This window comes from Odocoileus virginianus, chromosome 18 (genome assembly GCF_023699985.2).
Source record: "Odocoileus virginianus isolate 20LAN1187 ecotype Illinois chromosome 18, Ovbor_1.2, whole genome shotgun sequence".
NCBI classification, from domain to species: Eukaryota; Metazoa; Chordata; class Mammalia; order Artiodactyla; family Cervidae; genus Odocoileus; species Odocoileus virginianus.
In genome coordinates, this window is record NC_069691.1 from 16,554,392 (window position 1) to 16,568,685 (window position 14,294).

The following is a 14,294-nucleotide window of genomic DNA, read 5'->3' on the forward strand; positions in this document are numbered from 1 at the left end:
ATACGTAACACTCACCTTCTGTAGGGTCACAGTGTACTGTTCCCATATCAGTTCTTCCATGCCTGGAGCCTGTTTTAAAAGAATCAAAACCAATTTGATTAAAACCACAAGCATTTCAATGCTGGTAATAAAACTGTAATTCAAAATGTCTCCATAGAAAGTCAAGCTCACACATTCCACACATCAAAAAGAGTGGGAACATTATACTACTTATTTCCAAACACACTCTCCTTCAATGAATGGCAGTCTTAACAATACAAGGAAAATTAGTGAAATACATACTGAGAGATATACCCTAAAAAGCAAAAAATATTAAGTGTTAAGCTTTTTTCTTATCACCACTCCAAAATATGGTCATGATAAAAGCCCTATCTAGAGTTGGAAACAGATATATTTCAATTAAAAAAAAAAAATCCCCTTCCTCCAGTCAAAAGCAACTTCCTAGGCAAGTTTATGCATTTTTAAGTCTAAGGGAATCCTAGGCCTTTATCAAGAGAGTGCCAAACTTGAGACTATTTGTATCAAGGTCTGTGGGACCCCTTGGCCTTTTCCCCATCAGTATTATGGGTATAAAAGATGATAATGCCAGCATAAACAGACCCCTGGGTGTCAATTTCTGACAATATTCTAAAACAGATGTCTAGACAAACCTGAAAATAGTGGATATCATTTCATAATCATAATAATCCATTAAATGCATGCTGGCTTTGAGGGAAATCCTTAAAGGCAAGTAAGGCCAAGAAAGCTCAAAGCCAGAGAGATAAGGCAGCACTGCAGCAGGCATTTCAACAGGAGGCTGGAAAGAGAGAAAACTGTAGATGTAAACAGGGTGGAGATCAGATCAGAGTGGATGTATAAGGGGGAAAAGCATGCGAGGCAGATGGAGACAGCAGGCACGGCTGCCTGTCTCTTTCTTGGATCTGGGCAGAGTGGAAATATCTAAAAATATCTCCCTGGAGAATTCCTGTATTGATAGACCTGTACTCACTCAGGCTTGAGACTGAAATTCATATTATAGAAGTGACGACACCCTCCCTTACTAAAACACTCATACCCAAAGTGGTTCATTGGCAGCACCACCCAGGTACATGGAGTGAATGAAATAGTCCAGGAACACACCAAAAATACCCAGGAACACACTACAAAACAGGCTTCAGAGAATCCTGCAGACAAGTATCTGTGGAACATGAGTTCAGAGTTTAAACACAAACACAAAACAGGTTGTCATTAGTGAGAGTTAAGAGAAATAAACCACAGAATCAAAGTCTGTGGATTTTGGAAAAAATCAATCACAGACCAAAAGAAAAGTATAATATGTTTCATGTGTCTTTCATAAGAAATTAAAAAGGGGGAATTCAAAGTGTAATCAAAGAACAGCATCAAAAATGACCAAGCAAATCTAAAATTTTTTTAGAAATAAAAAAATACGATAATAAAATTATGTTTAAAAATGGATTGAACCACATACCACAGTTGAAGATAATAATGAATTGGAAGAAAGATGTGAATAAATTACCCAGTGCAACACAAATCATTAAAAAAGTGAAACAGCTGATAGAAATTTAAAGTGAGATAGTCTTACAATGTGTCTATCTAGATTTCCAGAAGAAATTAAGAAAGACCCAGAGGAATTGAGTGGAGAGGGAGGTGGGAGGGGGGATTGGGATGGGGAATACATGTAAACCCATGGTTGATTCATGTCAATGTATGGCAAAAACCACTACAATATTGTAAAGTAATTAGCCTCCAACTAATAAAAATAAATGGAAGAAAAAAAAAAAAAAAGAAAGTGAGACAGATGCAATACTCCAAAACAACAAGACCTGATGATTCTTCAGGTTCAGGACTGGTACATCACAAACAGGGTAAATTAAAAAAAAACAAATTAAAAAAATCACTTTGAAAAACATGGTAATCTTACTACAGAAAAAGATACAGAGACTTGAGAGTAGCTAGGCAGAAAAGAGTACAAAAGAGCAATTAGAATAACACTTGACTTGGAAACAGCAATAATGAAAGCCTGAACTCAGTAGAACTATATCTTTAGAACAGTACTGTTGATTTGGAGGACAGACATTTTTTTAAAAAACAAACTTGAGACAGATTATTACCACAGACAAGCAGTAAAAGAACTTCCAAAGGACAAATTTAAGAAAGGAAACTAATCCCAGAAAGAAAAATAAAACAAGAAGGGAGGTACACCCAGATGTATATTGGCTATATGCAACTATAATAAACGTGTAATTTTTGAGAGTTAACTAAGACAGAACTAAAATTCTGTGAGCTTCCCAAGTGGCTCAGTGGTAAAGAATCCACCTGCCAAAGTAGGAGATGCAAGAGATGTGAGTTCAATCCCTGGGTCAGGAAGATCCCCTGGAGGAGGGCATGGCAACCCACTCCAGTATTCTCACCTGGAAAATTCCACGGACAGAAAAGCACGGCTGACTACAGTCCATGGGGTCATAAAAGGTTGGAAACAACTGAGCGCCCGCACACACACACACATACTACTAGGCAACACAGTAGGTAAATCAAGAAGACTGTAACATGATTTAATTATTCTAAATATTGCATTCAAGAGCAAATTAAACTGTTGATTAATTTTGAACTTCATTGAGAAAAATCCACATATTAAATTTTCTGGTATGGGAATAATTAGAATATATAACTTCCAAAATAGCAAAGGGAAAAATAAAATGAAAACAAAAGTCAATCCAAAAGAAGGCAGAAGAGACAAAATGGGAAATTGAGTAAAAGGAGGCCAAATATTAGTACAAAACATAAACTACGATTGTAGAAATGAATGTAGAAGCGTTACCACAATAAAGACAGATGGTCAAAATGGATTAAAAACAAGAAGATCTAGTTATATGTTTTTTAATAGACAATATCTAAAACATAAGGACTTAAAGAAATTTAATTATATGGATAAAAAGCTTTACTGTACTTGTTTACAAATAATTTAAGAAAAACTCTCTGTTTTACATTAAAAAATTTTTAAACTCAAATTTGCCAATTCCTGCACTGCTACTAATAAAACAGAGAGAAGAGAATCAAAACATGTCCAGATACTGTCCTCCTGTTTTACCCAGTTAAAACTCTTAGGCTCCGTGGGGAGGTGGGGGCGGTGGGGGGAGATGCCGCTTAGCACAAAAAGCTAACAACTGATATATTAGAGCAGATAATGTCTTTCTTTTGGTAGAATGGGGTTAGAAAAAGGAAATTTTGTTTGTAGAGAAGATGAGCCAGACTACTCTTGAGTGGCTGTCACTGATTACTCAAATCAGAGGAGTTTTTAATCCTTTAGTTCCCTCCTCCCTCTATGTACTTACAGTGGGGACATTTCCCTGGTTAATACCATCTGGCTCCAAGAGATCAGAATTCTCAGAAAGAGATTTAAAAATAGAACTTAGATTGTCTCTAGGGTTAGAAAGAACTCAAAAAAGGGTGCCTGGAAAAGGTGAGAATTAGTTTCTGTGCTACCAGCACACCTGGGACTGAGTGCTTTGGGGGTGGGGGTGCATTAGTGTCCAAAAAGGGTTGATGCTGAGGCTAAATGAAGGCATGGTAACACAGTGAAATACGTAAGCATTCAAAGGAGGTAATTGTCCAAAATATGTAAATCTCTCCCATTGTTTAAGTTTATTCACCACGACCAGTGTTCTTCAATTTAAAAAAAAGAAAATGAATTTTCAAGTGACTTTTTTCCATCTCACTTTTGTCTCATATCTTCTAGAACAGTGTCTGGCACACAGAGTAGGCACTCAAAAACGTTTTCTTTTCAATAAACTAACGGATATATTATTCATTCATCACTCAATTAATATGATGAAGACACTGATTTCTATTACATACAAGTTTTCCTTTAAAGTAAATTTCTACTCCATTCAGTGGCTCTCTGCTTTTTCCATATCATGCTTGAGGTGGTTAGCTGGAAACTCAGGTGCCTATGGTCTGATGTTCCAGACAGAAATAGTTTATGACCATTTCTCTCTGGAGTTTTGTTGTCTATACAGCATTTTCCAATTTGTGCCAGTATAACACAACTTTTCCAAGATTTTAATAAAGTTTCCTACTTTTTAAAAACGTGTTTCTTCTTAAAGGAAAATAATAAGCAGAAATCCAGCTGATCAGAATTGATCATCCCTTTCCATTTTCCCAGAAGACCTCCTAACATCTCAACACCTGTTTTCAATGTGGCTTCAATACAACCAATCCACTATCACCCTGAAGTAATCTTACTAGCATGTATGTTTTCCAAGTTTCTTCTCTGCACTTTACTTTAAAGCTAACAGATTTCAACAGTGAATTACTCTGAAAGTTGTGGTAAAATAAATACAGTTGCCAACTCCTCTTTGAGTATAGCTATACTCTCATGTATTAAGAAGAACCATCATTCAGTACCCTACGCCAAAAAAGTGCAGTACCATGACCCTGAGGATTGGGCAATGCTATGGGGTGGATGGAGAGCACAATTCCCAAAAGGACAGTGCTCTTTAGGTTAAATAAATCAATTCACAGTGAAACACAGAGGCACTGAAATAATCATTTAACTTCTGTCCATTTCTAGAGTTTTTTTCATCATGATGACCGTATTTTCAATTAGAAAAAGAATTAGTTTTATGCTCTTAGGCCAACCGGTTCTTGGGAAGCAGTGGGAATATAAATTGGCATAAATCTTCCAGAAGGCAAATGCCTAATGTATTTCAAAATGTAAAATCTTAAAGTAATTAGCCTCCAACTAATAAAAATAAATGGAAAAAAAAAAAAACCAAAATGTAAAATCTACATACCACTTGATCAATCAGTTCCAGTTCTAGCAATTTATTCTACAGAAATACTTGTACAAGTGCACAAAGATATACATATAAATTTATATAAAACAGCTGTTTATAGTTTTTCATAATCAAATACTCAACAATAGGAGACTGATTATATATACTTAAGTGTCTATTAAAGGAAAACGAATCGAGGTACAAAACATCATTGTTTGTTTCTGTTTCTTATTTCCCCGACTTATTTATTTTTGTAAGCATACAGGGAAAGGACTGGAAGAGTAAATACCAATAAATGTTAAATTTCTCCAGGAGTTGTGAGGCTTTAGAGAATATTTTTATGAGCACATTGCTTTTAGAATATGTGTCAAAAAACAGAAAACTCTCTATTAACAGATTTAAATTTTTTATCAGTTATCAAAATAAATAATTACTTCAAAATTTTATTTTTGAAACATTCTCCAAGTATGAACCTGGCTTTTGTAATTCACTATTCTTTCTTAGTAAGATTAAATTGCCTTTAAGTATTCTGTGCTGCCTGTAGGAGTAATTTCAATTCGATTTGTCAGAGAAAGGATTAATCCCTTACCACTACTGTGCCAATCACAGGAATGAATCAAATTTTTAATCAATCAGACCTTGCCAGGTGCCAAAGACTTCATCAACTTGTTATGAAACTGCTCAGATTATAAGCGACCTTTTCTTACCTAGAGTTAATGGGCTGTGACACAAACCATTAAATACTTAAATTTTAAGAGAATATACTAAGTGATAAATTTCAAATCTTTAAAGGTGAAGAAATTAGAGTGAAAATAAATTTTAATAGCTCTCTTGAGCATTAAAAATAAACCATGTTGCATACAACCCACAAAGCTGTGACTTAAAAATATTTATTGAACATCCATTATGTGCCAAGCATGTGGGTTTGTGGCGCCTGGACTACAGGTGAATAAAACAGCCAAAGCCCAGGTACAGCTTACCAACCACGGGTGTGCCTAAAACAGCAAATCCTAAGTGTCTTCTCTGCCTCATCTGTATTACTATCTTTCCAGAAACACAGAGTACCCTACACAATCACAGAAAATCAGCTCCCGATACATCCCCACAGACAGCCGCAGGCATGCATCAGCTTAGTTGACAGCTGAGATCATGCCTTTCAAACTGGGCCAGTGGGCTCGGCCCCCACACAACCTGTGCTGGGCTGTGCAGAGATCCAAGGACTGCCATCAATATTTAGACACTGCATGAATGTGGGCAGGGAGCCGCTTAGCCTTCGGAAAGCTTTACATGCAAGGCCATAGAAAAGTACACATATATCAGGCAGGGTAAAGGCACTCGTATTCACGATGCAATGATTTCTCTCCCGGTCAGAGGCCCAAGAGAAATGTGCCAGTGTGTGCGCACAGATCCAGAGTATTCACAGCAGGAATGTTTCAACAGCCCAAACGGAGACAACCTGAATGATCTATCAAGAGCAGAACAGACAAATAAATTGTGATATATTATTAAAATGCAAGGCTATACGGCAATGAAAACTAGATGCAACACAGATGCATCTCAAACATAACACTAAGTGAAAAACATCCTACAAGGCTTTATATAGACAGCTATCATTTTTATATAGTTCAAAGAGCAAACACTATTTCGTGGAAATGTGAATATATGAGACACCACTGCACTGTCCACTTTTGTTTAGAGATGTTTGTGTGTGTGTGACCCAGGATGAGGTAGGTGAGTGAGGAAGGACCTTGGGTCCACCCTAGCGAGGGTCCATGGGTATCGTGATGGGCTCATGAGAATATTTTATAATTACACTTTATGATTTAGATACATAATTCTCTTATATACCAAACATTTTGTAAGTTAAAAAACAAGGGGGAAGGAAGGGTGGGCTCATTAGTGAACACCAAAGGGTACCCAGTGATTCCTGGCCCAAGGACCTCATACCAATATTTGTTAACGCAGTACAGACGGCAAAGCCAAAGAGCAAAAGTGCGATCATTCAGACTACCAGGGGGAAAGCAGGGGATGGGAGCAGTAATTTGAGAGGTGCGTGAAGGCAGGCAAGGTGCAGAAGCAGGCTGGCTCCGGGGGAGCAGAAGGCTGCAGAAGCAGCCAAGTCTCCTTTTCAACCCAAGGGACAGCATTCCAGCAGCAGGAGGATCTCCAGTGCTCTTCCCCACATCACTTTCACTTTTTCTGTATGGAAGGTGAATAACCACCCCCACGAAATTGTAATGACTCAATTCTTAGACAACACAGAAAGATAAACGGGGGCCATTTTTTAAAAACTGTAAATAAAAAGCTTTATGTTAGCAGTAACGTATTTACATGAAGAATGCGAAAGGGACAAATAGTTATTTGATTTGTCTCTTTAAAAATACTCTCTAGTTGTTAAAGTTTCTTTCCTGTGAAAAAATCTTGGCCAAATAGGTAAATTCCGTATTTTACATAAAGAATATCAAAATGTGATAAAAACCAACTAGGAGGCAGTCACTAAAAGTCTTCACTGTCTTGACTCTCCCAACAGGAAATTTTTAAGCTTTTTATCTACAAACTGTTGGTTTTCAGTGATGGAAAGTCAGAGCCAGAGATGAATCAATATCTGCCCATAAGGGACATGTTTGATTAAAATCCCATCATAGAAGTAAACACTTATACATGTTACAGTGCATTCCATGTTCAATCTATTGAGGGAAAAAAAGAACAAGGGAAAAAACTTTTTTCTATCATTTAGAAACCAAGATAAAAAGAATACTAAAAAATAAGAAGAAGAAGAAAAATAAAGATTTCTGCTGGATAAGGAAGCAGAAAGCTCTTTACCCAAAACAAGAAATTACAATTACCCAAATACAAACAAACATCTTTCCCCAGAAAGCAACACTGTGCCTGCAGATTCCCAACACAGGGAAAACAGCAGCCTTTGATTCATAAATCCCATTAAGAGGCTATCAGTTTCATAGAAGTCTGCCGAATATAAGACAAGTATTTTTTAAACCCACTAATGACTACAATCTGCATCTCACAATTTGTTCCTGAGGGCTGCCAGAAGCACAAATAAATCAGAGGAGAAAGGAATCACTGTGAGAAGGCTCCCCCCTCCCAATTTCCCACAAAGAAAGGTTGGGGAAGAAAAAGGGGAAAGGAGAGTTTGCAGAGGGACTCACATGGCCTTTCAATCTCCCCAACTTTTTAACAGCCTGGACCCACATCCTCTGGAGGAACTGCGCGGTCTTCATGGCCTCTGGGAGGGTGACTAGCCAGAGCACTGCCTACATCCCAGGCTGCTCGCCCATTGCCACCACTCCACGTGGTTACGTAAGGCGGATACAATAGTGGCCCACATTCCCAGCAAATCCTGTTGTCATCTCACACAGTGACACATCCATACAGCGGGACACCAAACGCTCTGAAAAGCACTACTTATGAGGAAAAAGAAAGCATTCTGGATTTGCACCACTCTGCTGGCTCTCTCCCTCCCTCTCTCCCATGCCAGGGAACTAGAGAATTAAGAGTAAATATTTCTTTTAGACATGTAAAATGATTCAGTATCCGAGTAGAAATTTTTAAGTTAAGACAGACATTCTAGAGCAGTACTGTGGAAAGGAACACTTAGAGAAGTATTTATTTACATAGATGCCTCCCTGCCCCGGGACACACACACAAAAAGCATGAGCTGGCTGAACAGTAACTGGTAATGTTTCAGGTGCCTGGGACTGCTGTTATCACCTAGAAAATGAAAAGGCTTGAAGATAAGAAGCTGCTCATCCTGGGCAGTGGGTACAGTCAGGGCCATAGCGGGGGCAGAGCCTCCTCCTCTCTCTCCCCTTTCTGTAAACTTCACAGATAAAAGAATAACAAAGAGTCCTGCTCTCCATTTCTTTGTCTTCACCACTTGCAGGCGGTGGGGGTGGAAAAGCACATTTTGGGTTTTTGAACATCTAAGAAAGCCTGGGGATGCTGGGATGCTGGGGGTCTGGGAGTTGGGTTGGGATTTTGGAAGTGTCTTGGGGAGGGGTGGTCCTTGTCGCCGTATGTTGTATGTCACCAATGGGCCAGACTGAGCAGGCTGTAAGGGAGGAGCGTGCCGTCTACACTGTCTGAGGTTGTGTGCTCAGCCGTGTCTGACGCTGTGTGACCCCATGGACTGTAACCCTGACCCTGACCCTGACCCTAGCCCTACGCAGCCCACCAGCCTCCTCCGTCTGTTAGGGGAAGCACACTGATTGAAACCCCCCATCCTGGCCAGGCACCATAGTAACCACTTGCATGAGTTGTTTTACGACAGGAGGTCCTGCTAAGGAACACGGAACTAATAAGCTACCAACAACCGGAAGAGTTCAGGAAAGGTCAAAAGGAGACCCCACACGTCCGACCACCTCCCAGACCCCTCTCTTTGTCTTGGTTGATTGAACAAGGCGTGCACCACCAGGAAGGACTCTGAGTCAGAATGATTGGCTAAAGACAACCCAGAAACTAATCCCATCCATAAAACCCAAGACTGCAAGCCATGTGACAGAGCTGTCCTCCTGGGTTCCCTCACCCTCCTGCTCTCCACCTGGGTGCCCTTTCCCAATAAAATCTCTGGCTTTGTCAGCAGATGTGTCTCCTTGGACAATTCATTTCCAAGTGTTAGACAAGAGCCCGGTTTCAGGCCCTGGAAGGGGTCCTCCTTCCTGCAACATTGCCTGGGATTTCCCAGGCAAGAATACTGGAGTGGGTTGCCATTTCCTTCTCCAGAGTTTGAGGTTGAGATGTGAGTGAAATGTAGACCACGAGATGCAGGCCACAAAAGGAGCAACTTGACGCAGGGGCAAGGACGACCCGGGGGCAGTCTCTGTCCTGTCACCGAGCTGTGGGGCCTGGGATAAGCCATCTCCTTTACTACGTGAGGAAAGCACACCTACAGCTCAGAGGGCCACTGTCAGCCTGGAGTGTGGCACCCTCTCCCTACAAAGCGCAAAGCGCAGCTGAACGGGCTCTCAAAAGAGTTCATGGCCTTCCCCTGGACTCCGTAAGAGTAGGTGCTTCAGAAGTGCTGGGCCAGCAAGACCGGATCAGAAGTGAATGAAAGTTTGTTTCAAATCTTACACTGAGAGGGCACGGAGACAAAGGAGCCCTACCGACGCAGGACCTTGGGAGCTGAGCGGATGCCCAAGACTCGACCCCGGGTGTGCAGGCGCCCCACACCAGCCAGGCTCAGCCCAGGGCCATGGGCACAGAGGAGCATGGATGGAGGGCACAAAGCAGCTTACCCCTTTCCTGTGACCATCCTCAGGAAAACACTCCTGCTGCCCTGATGAGGAAATAAATACTTCTTTCCCTTAAATGCATGAATATTACCTAGAAGTCACTGGCATTCTACAAGTTAACAATTCCAGATTTTTCTTCAATGATTTCCAAAACTTACGGTTTCTGCCATCACTCACTCTTTTTTAAATTATGCAGGAGACATAAGAGATGTGGGTTCAATCTCTGGGTTGGGAAGATCCCCACTCCAGTATTCTTGCCTGGAGAATCCCATGGACAGAGGAGCCTGGAGGGCTACCGTCCATAGGGTCGAAAAGAGCCAGAGATGACTGAGGCAAAACAACACGGACACAACTTAGCAAAACAACAACAACAAAAACACTGCATAACATAAAATGTACCATCTTAACCATTTCTAAGTGTTCGGTTCAGTAGCGTTAGCTCTGCTGACATTGTTATGCAGCCAATCTCCAGTACTTTCTCATCGCGCAAAACTGAAACTCTAGACCCCTTCAACAACTCCTCTTTCCTCCTCTTCTCAGCCCCTCACAATCACTATTCTTTCTGTTTCCATGAACGTAACTATTTTGAATATCTCATGCAAGTGAAATCATATAGTATTCGGCTTTTTTGGTTCTGGGTTATTTCATTTAGCGTAATGTCCTCAAGGTTAAGCCTTCCTACACGTGCCAGATTTTCCTTCCTTTTTAAGGCTAATATTCCACTGTATGTGGTATGCCATATTTTATTTATTCATCCATCAATGGACACTTGGGTTACTATCACCTCTTGAATTGTGAATACTTCTGCTATGAACATGGGTATGTAAATACTCATTCTTTTTTTAAATCTATTTTTAATTGAAGGATAATTGCTTTACAATATTGTGTTGGCTTCTGCCATACCTCGGCATGAATCAGCCACAGGCATACACATGTCCCCTCGCTCTTGAACCTCCCTCCCACCGCCCACCTCATTCTACCCTCTAGGTTGTCAGAGCACCAGTTTGAACTCCTTGAGTATTACAGCCATTTTCCACTGGCTATCTATTTTACATATAGTAGTGTATATACTTCCATATTAATTCTTTACTCACTCATTCAACAAACGTTTACCAAGCACAACGTGCCAGACCCTGATGTTCAAATGAGGATCAAACCATATATATCACTGTCTTCAGGAAGTTTGACAGGAGCTAGCACCTGATCTCATTGGATGATTGGAGAATAGGGGCTATTTTCCATGAACAAGGCCACTGAGATGAGGTCTGAAGAATGAATACAATTGGGGGTGGGGGTCAGTTGTGCAGGGTTTACAAAGTGGTTCAGTGGTAAAGAATCTGACTGCCAATGCAGCAGTTGTGGGTTGGATCCACGGTTGGGAAGATTCCCTCTACAGAAGGAAATAGCAACCCACTCTGGTATTCTTGCCTGGGAAATCCCAGGGACAGGGGAGCCTGGCGGGCTACAGTCCAAGAAGGTCGCAAAGAGTTGGACATGATTGAACACATGTGCACTGGATTGGGCAGGACCCAAAGAACAGCAGAGGGCAAAGACCCTGAAAAAGAAAGGTAGAGGGCCACTGATGAAAAGGCTATCAGAACCACTGCAGCCTGTTCTGATGAGCAGTTGTTCTATCAGTGGCATCAAAAGGACATTTTGTGGGGGACAGCTGCCTCCATGGGAAGATCAAGAGTTTAGGGATTTACCTTTCCTAAGATCCCTAACTTTCATAGTCACGTATTTAAGAAACAATTAGCACCCACCCTATGGATAAAAGAAAAATTATCCTACATCATTACCCTCAGGCAGTGACAGTCCAGGGGGGAACCAGGACACATAAACAGTAATCACAATGCAGTCCAGCTGCAACAGGAGATGGATAGACAAGGCTCATAAACTCAACAAATATTCCCCAGGAACCTAAGACATGTCAGACATTGCTGGGGGTACACGAATCAGTTCTCCCCAGACAGGGAGGATTTTAACAGAGAAAACAGACACTAGACAAGTAAACAGATAATCTCCAGTAGCAGTAACTGCCATGGGATGTCACACTGGAAAGAAGGAATCATAAGAAAACCTGGACCTCTCTCCAAGTAGAGGGAAAAGTAAATGCAAAGGCCATGAGGTAAACAAGCTTATAATCATGAAAAGAAAAGGCACATGGGGCTGGAGCAGGGTGATCTCTGAGGCAATGGCAGGTATATGCAATGTGGACCTGATGGCATGGGTTCATCTTATGAAACAGGGATGGACGGCTGCGTACCCCAGAGCTGAAAGATGACTCACTTGTGGGTGGGTGGATATCCTGGGGAGGGGACCACAGGCAGAGCAGGAGGGACAACCTGTAAGGTGTGTCCAAGGCAATGCAGACAGGCACTGGTGTGGCTGGGAGGTAAGCAAAGGATGCTACGCTCTCAGCATGGAACAGAGGCGTTAAATAACCTAATCTACAGCTTGGGAGTCTTAAAACACACATCCACCCCAGAGACAGGAGACAAGATGAGTGTGAGAACTGGAACAGAAGGAAGCTATTAACACCCAGCAGGTACCTCGCCCATAGCGCTCCGTACAGTTTTCCACAGGTGCCCACAACCTATAGAAACCCTGTTTTCCCAGAAAAGTTTGAAAATGAGCTTCACTCTTGCTCTTCCTAAAATGAGTAGTTTTTTAAATTATAAACCAAGATTTTGGTTTCCAGGCACCTGCCTGTGTCTCTTCAAAGATAAACCCTTCCAGTAGCAGTAACCAAGTCAGCAGTGAGTTAAACAAACCCTTTTGTAATTCTTTTTTTTTTTCAGTCTCTCATAGTTGATTCCATAAGTATTTCACGTTCTTAATGATAACAAGATCATCACCAGCTCTTTGCCCTCCCTTCACAACTCACGAAGGTGAACGCTGACGGGGAACAGTGACAACTAGCGTACACAGTGTGCTCACAGCACACAACTCACAATGGACGCAGCTGAGTGTGACCAGGGTGAGAGAAAAAACTTACACACAGAAGTTTCAAGAGGGATTCTTGATGGCTCAACAATTCACAGGCTTAGATTCCAGACCTACTGCTGATGGGTTCCAGAGTTATGAGGGGTTTGTTGTTGTTATTTTAACTCCATCACCTTTTATCTACCTAAGGTAAAGTTTCAGTGCATATTTAAGTAAATAATAGAGAACAGAGGACAGAGAGAGGACAACAGTTTGCCTAGAGGTGCAATTTTGAAAGCAGTTGTGCAGAAATGCAAAAAGCAATGAAGCCAGGCTCCAAGAAGACACTTCCAGCCAAGACTCTGCCCCTCCCAACTGACCCATGACCTTGGGCACCCACTCAATTCCACTGCCAGTTGGTAAAAACAAGGATATCCTCATCTCTTTCACAGGGTGAATTGAGGCAAACTCCCACAGAAACACAGGAAATACCAGGCCGGTAATCTTTCAAGGAGGAGATGGGATGGTTATGAATGCCTCTGACAACCACGGCCACAGAACACGGTGGGAATAGCCGTCCAGAGCACTGCACGTGCCAGCGTCCAAGCTCAGCTCCCACACACCTGACAAGCTCCATGAGCTGGAGCAGTCCCCTTGCTGAGGCTCAGTTGCTTCATCTACAGAATGGGCTCAAAATCATTACCCTTTATAATTGTTGTGAGGACTGAATGGAGAAATGCTTATAAAGAGCCTCACCCCGTGCTCATCACACAATTAACACTCTCCATAAAAGTCCCCACCATAATTCTGCAGCAGCAATATAAGGTGACCACTCCCGTTTAAGAACCTGTTCTTTTTCCCAGAAGAGCACAGTATGATTAACTAAGAACACATCATGGAACCCAAGGGAAATGAAAATATATGTCCACACAAACACCTGTACACAGATGTTCACAGTGGAATTATTTATCGTAGCAAAAACGTGGACACCACCCAAATGTCCATCAACTGTAAATGGGTAAACAAAATGCGGTATATGAATACAACGGATTATTATTCAGGCTAATAAGGAAAGACATACCAATACATGCTACAAGGATAAACCTTGAAAACATTATTAGCAAAAGATGCCAGAAGCATTATATTTTGCAGAATCACAAAACATTATGGTTCCATTTATGTAAACCGTCCAGAAGAGGCAAATCTACAGAGATCACATGTAGATTTGTGGTTGCCTAGGAATAGGGGAATATGGGGAAAAGTGGGGAGTAACTTGCTAAATGGGTATGGAGTTTCCTTTTTGAGGTGATAAAAATGTTCTCAAACTGATATGGTGTTGGTC

At 41.2% G+C, this 14,294-nt stretch overlaps 1 protein-coding gene across 7 annotated transcripts in view; it reads right to left on the bottom strand.

The window, feature by feature from the left end:
- TJP2 (tight junction protein 2) overlaps nt 1–14,294 on the bottom strand; it is a 124,858-nt gene that overhangs the window by 38,332 nt on the left and 72,232 nt on the right. For 4 of the 7 annotated variants that reach the window (XM_070480380.1, XM_020911907.2, XM_020911912.2 and 1 more), the window contains one exon: nt 16–69. In XM_070480380.1, coding sequence (XP_070336481.1) covers nt 16–60 — 45 coding nt within the window. In that variant the 5' untranslated portion in view covers nt 61–69. Of the gene's footprint in view, nt 1–15; nt 70–7,942; nt 8,065–14,294 lie in introns of those variants that run through there. The other 3 variants (XM_020911910.2, XM_020911906.2, XM_070480383.1) reach the window with 2 other exon arrangements.